General features: G+C 31.2%; 1 protein-coding gene across 2 annotated transcripts; it reads left to right on the top strand.

The window, feature by feature from the left end:
• Positions 1-1,166: 1,166 nt before the first annotated feature.
• On the top strand, positions 1,167-9,654 carry LOC114294160 (glucomannan 4-beta-mannosyltransferase 9). Of its 2 annotated transcripts, none has more exons than XM_028238283.2 (9): positions 1,167-2,011; positions 2,926-3,024; positions 5,422-5,674; positions 7,180-7,290; positions 7,424-7,560; positions 8,330-8,443; positions 8,573-8,772; positions 8,906-9,100; positions 9,200-9,654. In XM_028238283.2, the coding sequence occupies exons 1-9, from the start codon at positions 1,682-1,684 to the stop codon at positions 9,360-9,362; spliced, it is 1,602 nt and encodes a 533-aa protein (XP_028094084.1). In that variant the 5' UTR covers positions 1,167-1,681; the 3' UTR covers positions 9,363-9,654. The 2 variants fall into 2 exon arrangements, with proteins under 2 accessions (XP_028094084.1, XP_082728813.1); XM_082872687.1 differs by having other exon boundaries at positions 1,171-2,011; positions 2,926-3,066.
• Positions 9,655-10,104: the final 450 nt, after the last annotated feature.

Here is a 10,104-nt window from a genome sequence, read left to right as displayed (position 1 = left end):
TAAGACTCGTGAACAGACTCGAGCTCGAGTCAAGCCTAAGTTAATTCAGCTCGAGTTCGATTCGTTAAATTTTTATTAAATTCGAAATCGAATTCAAATTCGTTAAAATCTTAATAACTTAAAGATATTAAAATTTGATCCAACTCGAGTTGATTTGTTTGCGACACTAATTATAATGACACCTACCCCCACAAAAGAGAAATAGCATATGCTCCCGGAATCTCACTTGTCACCGGTTTCGGATCCAGAGTCTCTGTCGTTTTGACTTTATTTCAATTTTTAATTAATTAATTTTTTTTTTTTTAAATGTTACGATCCAAATTGATACACAAAGAAATAATCAAAAAAAATATTATTCCTATCAAATTTATTGTAATTTTGAATAGCATCATACAAACTTAAATTTAGATCTTGTTTGGCATGAATTAAAACAATTAAAAAATTACTATTTTATTTAAGTCAGATCATCTTATTTATGCCACATCACCTCTCTAACACATCACTTCAAATCCAATCTATACCCAACTCATATTTCATAAAAAGTTAAAAAATATACTTATTTAGATCATCTCAAATCACCCATTAGACTACACCTTTTTTTGCGGGGTAAATTTCAGTGTATGAGTTTTGTGCCGGAGAATTTAATTTGTAAATAAGTAGATACAAAGAATTACATCTCAATAATTAATAATCATAATCTAACAAAACAACCAACTTAAAAAAAGCTCATAATAAAAAAGAGATAAACAACACAACCAGGAGTCCTCATACTAAGGGATAAATTATCAATTGCATTGGGGTGGTCAACTTAACTAATTTAGTGAGTTGATTTGGAGAGAAATTTATGAAATAAATAAATAAATAAAAAGAAAAAAAAATTTATTTATAACTTTTTATCAACAAATGATATTGTATCAGCATTACATTTTAAAAAAAATTAATTCAAAATCTAGACTGTTTTCCTAATATAAAATAAAATAATGTTATATATATCATTTAATGTACTAAAGTATACTAATAAATGATGTGTCATACTTTTAAATATTTTAAATATTTATAATTTATATAATCAATAGAGTCAATAAAAATAATATAATACTAATTAATATATTAATTAATACATGTAATCTCACCGATATAAAATGTCCACGCACTTGTGACTTTCAAAACACTGGAGGCCGTGCCCCATCACTTCCCAGCAAGGCAATTCATTGGCGTAGAGAAGAGACGAAAAAAACCTTTATATAAGCCCACAATCTACAAACCAAGATTGTGTATTCCCATTAATCTCTCTCTCTCTCTCTCTCTCTCTCTCTCTCTCAAGTCTAAGTCTCTTTAACACACCATTCCACACTCGCTCCTCCCAAATTACCATCTTTTTTAAGAATTTTGCATCAAGATCTGAATTGGGTTCATCTCCATCTCTAGTAGGTCAAATTCTATCATTCATACCAGTTGTAGAGATCTGACAGTCCAGCTCTGTCTGTCAAAACATTGTCATAGCGTAACTCACAAGCAAAAATCAAACCCATTCGTGTTCTTTTCGCAAAGCCAACACACACACACACAAAACACCTATATATCAATGCACATACACTAGTAGTGACACACACCACTCAATCAAACACACCAACCCAACTCAACCCATCACAGTTTAGTCTCTCAATTGCTAAACCCATCAATGGAAAGGCTATCCTCCTCAGAAGCCATTTTTTCAACAGACAGGTTTGGCGGCGGTGACATGGCGGGGCAGATTGGGATGGTGTGGGAGCAGGCAAAGGTGCCATTGTTGGTGCCATTGCTGAGGTTGATAGTTGGGGTGTGTTTGGCAATGTCTGTGATGTTGTTTGTGGAGAGAGTTTATATGGGTCTTGTTATGTGTTTTTTAAAGTTGTTTCGGAGAAAGCCTCAGAAGCAGTATAAGTGGGAGGCAATGAAGGAAGATGTGGAGCTTGGCAGTGAAGTTTATCCTATGGTTCTTGTTCAAATTCCCATGTATAATGAGAAAGAGGTTGGTTGTTATTATTGTTATGTTGTGTTCTAATAGAAAAATAATTTGTAAGAAATTTTATATAAAAAATCTTAACAAAATAAAATGATAATGGAATTTTAAAAACAATAGATACAATTTTATTACATAATTTTATTTGTATATCACTATTCAATTGAAAATTTTATGCGACTCATTATCATTGTTTTGGTCTTAGCTATGAAAATGTAAAATTTGATTGGAAAGTAATCTTGAAAAGTATTCAGAAATGTGTTTGAAAAAATTATTTTGTCTTTGTATGGATTTTATGGATTGTTTTGGAAAATTAGTTAAAAGATAACTTTTTAATTTTTATGTAAAATAAAAAAAAAATAGAAAAGTGATGTGACCAAAATAAATTAAAAGTTAATATTTAACTTTTAATCATATTCCCAAATTGGCCCTTAAATTTGGGGAAGGATCTATGGAGAAAGAAAAGAAAAAGTGATCAAAAGCATAAAACATAAGTCAATTTTTTTCACAAGTCTTTCTCTCTTTTTTTCCTCTATAAATAATTTAATAAATTCAAGATCTAAACATAATTTTTTTAAATTTGAATATATGATATAGATTTAAATTTCAGAAAATAACATCACAGTGGCATCAGGAAATTTTTTTTTTATAAATTAGTATTAAAGTTTATACACTTTAATAATTTAAATGTTATAATTTTTCATGATTATGTAAACAAAATTTCCTAACCCCAATGTAATGTTATTTTTATTTCTCTCTTAAATTTAGTGTGATGTGAGACACACTATGATGAATCTGATCTACACATTTTTAAATTCTGAATAATTTTTTAAATATTTTGTTTTTGAGTATCTAACTTTACTAAAATGAATTTAATTGGAAACCAATAATGTAATTTTGTATGTTTCTTTAAACGCATGCAGGTTTATCAGCTATCTATTGGAGCTGCATGTGGGCTTTCGTGGCCGTCCGATCGCATCATAATTCAAGTTCTTGACGATTCAACTGACCCTGCCATCAAGGTTCTGTCATTAACCACTCTCCAAAACATGTTAAAAATAAGGGTCCGTTTGTTTCCAGAGATAGAATGGAGGGGATTGATAGTGAGGGGATTGATAGTGAGGGGATTAGTAGTAAGGAATTATTAAATTATTTTTATATAAAATAATAAAACAAATAAAAAAATATAAAAAATTAAAAATTATATTTTAAAAAAAAATTCTCATATATAAAAAATAAAAAAAATAAAAAATTTTCTAATCCCCTCACTATTTTTCTAACACCATCTCTACCACCTCCTTACCAATCCCCTCTCCAAGGGTATTAGTAATACCAAGGGACTAATAGTCCCAAGGCCTTCTCCCAAAACAAACAAGGCTATTACTAATACCTTGGTATTAGCAATCCCAATACCCTCTCTTTCACCCAAAACAAACGGGGCCTAAGGGTAAATTACAAACACCCCCTCAAGGTTTAGTGAAAATACAGATTCTTTCATAAAGTTTGAGAAATTATCCAGCCCCCTAAGATTTATATTTCCATAACAAATTGTTCATTGAGATTTTTATTTTCATACAGATTCTCTCTTAATTTATTATGCAAATTTGATCCTCAAGGGACAATTTGTAATTTCTCAAACCTCATGGGAGAATTTGTATTTTCACCAAACCTCGAGGAGGGTGTTTGTAATTTGTCCTAAAAATAAAAAATAAAAAATCTAAACAAATAATATTTAAAACTTCTTTAAAAAAAAAGTATGCGATTTTTTAAGGGATAATTCTTAAGTGTGTTTAACTTGCGCAATTTTGTAAGGTGACTTACTTATGTTTGTAAGAATTTACTTTAAGTTGTGATTTCTCAAATTTTTATGAATCAACTTATACGAATTTATATGTAAAACTACATGATTTTGTAAGATAACTATGTATTTTTATGAAAACTTACACAAATTTACTGACCCCTTGCATATGGTGTGCAAGGGATTGCACACCCAAACACTTTCTTTAAACTACAAAGCCTTCGTTTGGGATGTGAATTTTTTTGACTATTTTAGCCTGAGGCTGAAAAGTTTTGTTTGTGATGGACTTTTTAACATTTTTGACTTTTGTGAGAGAAAAAATGAAATAATTATAGTTTGGATGTGATATTTTGTTTTATTAATTTTTTAGCCTATTTTATTTTTTTATAACTAAAATAGTCCAAATCCAATCCAAACCTTCCTGCCAAACAAACCCTTTAGTATTTGTACTGTCGTACATTATTTTTGAAATTTTGTACCTTAATTTTTCATAACAACATTTTTAAAGGGTTCTCCTCACTGCCAAATTATAATTTTTTTTATATTATTCATAAATTATTTGATATCTGATTTGGAAATCTGGTAGAAAAATGGAAATTATTTTGTTTCTTTTAAAGTTGGGCTGTTTTTAATCATTATTAGCATTGATATTGACTCAAAAAAGGAGGGTACTCCAAAAATAGTTACTTGCACTCTACTACTCTCTTACATGAGTGGAGTGCATCAATAATTTTTCCGATATCTTTTTCTAAATCCTGATCAAGGTTATTACAGTGCTAATATAGCAATTATCCAAATAAACTTACTATACTTTAAAAAAAAAAATTATTAGTAATAAATTACACATAATCTTCTCTAATCAAAATCTCTACTCTCTTTTTTGTATTCACTGGTATCTTAAAATTTGTACTTTCATATTGTAATAATCTCTTTTCAACAGTATGAGAACATACACAGATAATTCAATATCAAGAGCAAATTAGATGCACCTGCCCATGGCTTCATCCAATTAAAAAAAAAAAAGAAAAAAAGAAATCCAATATGAGAACATATGATTATTTTATCTAAAAAATAAGTGGTAAAGTTAACATACCTACGAAGCAAGTCAAATCTATTAGATTCTCTACTTTATAACTTGCAAGTACCCCCATATGTATTAGATGAAAGAGTAAGGGTTGTTTTTGGAAATATAGTTAAATGTCGATTTTTTAATTTTTTTCGATTTTTTTTGAAAAAATTGTAAAAAAATGTAGATTATGTAAGGGAAGTGGTTGACACCCCTTCTAATCACCACCCCCACTACCCCCATACATACGTGGCGGATGGTGATTGGAGGAGAAGGAAAAAAAAAATTGGCCAATCAGAGACAGAGGGGGTCAAAAGGGGTGTCTCCTTAAGGGGTTTAAAAGTTGGGAAATGACTACTAACCCACTTTCCAAAAGAGTCCTATCTAGCTAAAATCAAATTGTGAAGTTTTAAATAAAGAGGTGTGATTTAATTGATATATTATAAATTTTGTACCTATAATAAAATTCTTGATAAAAATTTTGATTTTTGAGGTGGGTTTGTTCCATTTATTAATAATTTTTTATTTTTTATTAAAAAAAAAAAAAAAAAACAGGACATGGTGGAGGTGGAGTGTAGGAGGTGGGCAAGCAAAGGGATAAACATAAAGTATGAGATAAGAGACAACAGGAATGGGTACAAAGCTGGGGCCCTGAAGGAAGGAATGAAGCACAGCTATGTGAAACAATGTGACTATGTCGCCATCTTTGATGCTGATTTCCAACCCGAACCTGATTTCTTGTTCCGCTCCATTCCTTTTCTTCTTCACAATCCTGACATTGCCCTTGTTCAAGCTCGCTGGAAATTTGGTAACAACCACAACCCACTCCTTCATTTTCTAACTTTTTTGTTCATTTTTTTTTAAATATATATATTTTTTTATATAAAAAAAATTATACTTTTGACCTCTTTGTAAATTGCATTGATTTATCCTATAAATTTCATTTCAATTGAAATTTGGTTATTCATCACGTACGGCGATTCTCACTAAGTGGTGTTTTGAGATGTTAGTAAAAAGTTGACTTTTTGATTTTTTTAGTCTATTTTATCTTTTTATAGATAAAAAAAGTGAAATGATATAATTCAAAATGGGTAAAAAGACTAATAGTTAAAGTGTCCAAAATTTCAATCATGACATCTATTTTCTTCCACTTTATACCTCGAAGCATACCCTTCTTAAAAAAAAAAAAAAAAAAAAAAAAAATTGAGTTGATTTTTTACAATAAAAAAAAATTGAAAAAATGTCTAGAAAGGTTTTTGATTTTTTTTAGATTTGTCTATCCAATATTGACCTGAAAAGACCTGAATAGTTTTTAAAAAAGTTTGACATAATAATCCATATAAATCCACGTCCAACTTAACCTAAAATTTTGTCTATTTTAATCCAAGTCCAAAACACATTAACATAATACTCCAAATTTTTTTTTTGTGGACCTATTTTTTGCTTAATAATCCATAAAAAAATAAATGTGTCAGTAATTTTGTTCCTTTTACATTTTCATTTCCCTAGACAAATCCAACTTAATCTAAAATTTTCACTGTATTTGCTTAATCCTCAATGCTTTTATAGCTTCTTTTTTTTTTTTTTGATCTGTAAAATAAAATTTAGGGCAAATTACATATACCTCCCTTGAGGTTTGGTTAAATTAAAGATACCTCCCTGAGGTTTCGGAAATTATATCGCACCCCTTAAGATTTGTATTTTCATAATAATTTGCCCCCTGAGGTTTAAATTTCATAACAAATTACCCCCTAATTTGTTATGCAAACATGCCATTCAGGAGGAAATTTGTAATTTCTCAAACCTCAGGGAGGTATTTGTAATTTAGTCAAACCTCGAGGGGGTATATGTAATTTGCCCTAAAATATTTATTGACAAAATACAGTGATTTTTATGACAAAATATTAAAAACCAATAATTTTTGATATAGTTTGTTGTACTTGTATATATTAAAAACCAGTGATATAGTTTGTTGTACTTGTATATATTGATTGACAAAATACAGTGATTTTTATATCGAGAAGTTTGAGAAAAACATAAGCTTTTATGACTATGTTTGGATCCAAATATAGCATAGAAGTGTGTTTTTAATATTACTTGAATAAAAAATTTGTAGCACAAAAAATTTTCAGACTATATATGACAGAGGACTTGATTCTAACAATAACTAATGGTTCTTCATTAGCCAGTGATTTTTTGTATTGACACACATTTTTATTGTGTAGGTTGTGTTACTTTGTAAATAAATTTTAATTTAGCAGAAGCTTTTGGGTTAAAAATGGTTTTTGTTGGTGGTGCTGATATATATTGCAGTGAATTCTGATGAGTGTTTGATGACAAGAATGCAAGAGATGTCTCTGAATTACCATTTTACAGTTGAGCAAGAAGTCGGTTCTGCTACCTATGCCTTCTTTGGCTTCAATGGTAATAATTTGCACTTTCTTCCCCACCAAAATTGGTATCCATTTTGGTAGAAAAGAAAAGAAAAGAGAAGAAACTTTTTTTCCTGGAATTTTGATATGCTAAGGAGAGCGTGTGGGGAAATTTCACACTGCAGGGACAGCAGGTGTATGGAGAATATCGGCACTGAATGAGGCGGGAGGATGGAAGGACAGGACAACGGTGGAGGATATGGATCTGGCCGTCCGAGCTGGTCTTAAAGGCTGGAAGTTTGTTTATATTGGTGACCTCAAGGTATTACTTACTGATATTCTTAATGTTGTTTGCTGATATACTAACAAGTAACAACAATAATGTTTGCAACACTTTCTAAGTATGTGCAAATTAAAAACAACGGGTTCAAACCATGAAAACAGTCTCTCTGCATACATGATAAGACTGTGTACATCTGACTCTCTTAGATGTCACAATGACGAGTGTCATAAACTGAAACTGTCCTCTTTTTTTTTGGATAAATTAGAAAGCACCAAGGATTTGAGATTCTAATTAATATGAAATAAACTAAAACACAAGGAGACAAGAATAATGTAGAAAAGAGAGAACTTTCTCTGAATTTTATTATTCAATTAGTGACGGTTTCATCTCAAAGCGCACAACCCAATTTATAATAAATGTTGTTTGGTGACTAAGCCACAATTCACATCCTGAATCAAGCCAAAATTATGTAGCGTCAAAAACTACAGTAAATTTCTTAATTTGGGGGTCTAAACAATGAAATTCGTTGTATTTGTTGGGCCGTTTTAGATTGAATATAGGTGTTTTGGACTTGATCCAACTACTTCAAAAAAAAATAGCTAAAAATTATCATTTGAACGGTCAAATTGCTCTATTAACTTGTTGTCAATCACCACGGCATCACTAATGCACCTAGAAGCCAGTCTTCATAGTGGAGCTTCCATGAATGAGAGAGTCTAATAGAAGCTAGTTTCCCACACATCACACTTACCGGTCACAAGCGAGTGAAGAGTTGAGCTTTCGATAATTCAGCAAGCTTTTTTGGTAGGTGAAAAATGAGCTGCCAAGTACTTTCAAAGCCTACCGGTATCAGCAGCACCGGTGGTCCTGTGGCCCTGCCAATCTTTTCAAAAAAATGGCAATGGAAATCGTAAGAAACAAGGTACATATATATATATATATATATATATATGCTTTCTTTTCTTTTGCTTCCTTCCAACTTAAGACAAAAAGCCAAGTAAGTTTTCTTTTATCTTTCTGGTGATTTCTTTGACATGCTGTTCCATTGCAGAAAGTCTCTCTCAGAAAGAAGCTTTATGTGATCTACAGTTTCTTCTTCGTTAGGAAGATCGTTGCCCATCTCGTCACATTCATCTTTTACTGTGTTGTTATGCCTGCAACCGTGTTGTTTCCTGAAGTCGAAGTTCCCAAATGGGGAGCTGTTTACATTCCTTCTACTATTACTCTCCTCAATGCTGTTGGAACTCCACGGTACCCTCTTTTACTTTGTTTTTCAAAAACAAAAACTGAAAACAGACCCCAATGGGCTAAAAATAAGAACAATTGAGCCTCCTCTGCTTTATGATCTAATTTCAGTTAATTTGTGCATATAATAACCTTGCAGGTCACTGCATTTGCTGGTTTTTTGGGTTCTTTTTGAGAATGTCATGTCTTTGCACCGAACCAAGGCAACATTCATAGGGCTGCTCGATGCAGGGAGAGTTAACGAATGGGTTGTCACCGAGAAATTGGGGGATGCTCTCAAGACGAAAGCTTTTTCCAAAGCTTCCAAAAAACCCCGAATCAGGATAGGAGAAAGGTATGTTTTTCTCATCAATTTGCTTTTGCTTCCAAAATCAAATACACCAATTGACATATAACATTTGAATGACAATTGTTTGTTGGTTGAAATGAGCAGAACGCATATTTTAGAGCTAGTGGTTGGAATCTATCTCTTCATCTGCGGATGCTATGATGCTGCTTATGGAAAAAACCGCTATTTCATCTACCTCTTCCTCCAATCCATGGCGTTCTTCGTTGCAGGATTTGGTTATGTTGGCACGTTTGTCCCCAGCTCTTAACCGGACCCCCTTGGAACATAAAAAATGTTTTTAGGAAGCATTTTCAAGTCAAATTATTTATCGGTCTAGATTCTTGAAACAAAGGGTGTTGAAAACTAGAAATGGTATCATAGAAAGAAGGGCTTTCGCTAGTAAATTATATGTGGAGATGAGAGAAGAAATGAATACGAGAGAGAGAGAGAGATGCAGATTATGGGCTTATGATCCGTGATGTAAAATCATTGTATTGGTTGTTTGTAATTGTAGTTTGTTTTTGTTGTTTTGAGATGAATAAAATGGTAAATTGAAATCAGAAGTTTTTATATTTTTGATATCTCTGTAAAAATGTGCGATCAATCAAGATAGTGTCAATGCTTTGAACTCTCCTCCCTTCCCACATTCATCGACACTGAGCTAGATTTTTCAATCTCAAAATTGAAGAAAGAAAAATTTTTAGACCCTCTTGTGCACAATAATAATTCAAAAAAAAAAAACTAGATTACTGTTCAAAATCAAAGCTTCATGAAATATACAAAGCACATACTAATTAAACTGAGAAAATATCATTTTAAAGATTGTTGTAGATGGTTAATCAGCCATCTATAGAGATGTAGAAGTTCCAAAAATCCATGCTTCATGAAATACAGAGAGCATATTTTTTTTTTTAGTAGAAAAAAATCCTTACAAAGATGGGTTAATTAGCTCCTATCTTAAAAAAAAAGATGGGTTAATTAGCTAATAATGATGCAAAAATATAGTAAAA

The sequence above is a fragment of the Camellia sinensis genome, chromosome 1 (assembly GCF_055761805.1).
Source record: "Camellia sinensis isolate YWXY chromosome 1, ASM5576180v1, whole genome shotgun sequence".
NCBI classification, from domain to species: domain Eukaryota; kingdom Viridiplantae; phylum Streptophyta; class Magnoliopsida; order Ericales; family Theaceae; genus Camellia; species Camellia sinensis.
The sequence above is the reverse complement of the archived record's forward strand: the minus strand, read 5'-3'. Positions and strand labels throughout refer to the sequence as shown.

What these genes read in the sequence shown, in the direction of transcription:
- LOC114294160 (XM_082872687.1), top strand. Translation starts at nt 1,682, where the DNA reads ATGGAAAGGCTATCCTCCTCAGAAGCCATTTTTTCAACAGACAGGTTT. An exon ending in AAAACATGTTAAAAATAAGG is followed by an intron (nt 3,067 to 5,421) that starts GTCCGTTTGTTT and finishes AAAAAAAAACAG; the next exon opens with GACATGGTGGAGGTGGAGTG. An exon ending in CGAATCAGGATAGGAGAAAG is followed by an intron (nt 9,101 to 9,199) that starts GTATGTTTTTCT and finishes TGAAATGAGCAG; the next exon opens with AACGCATATTTTAGAGCTAG.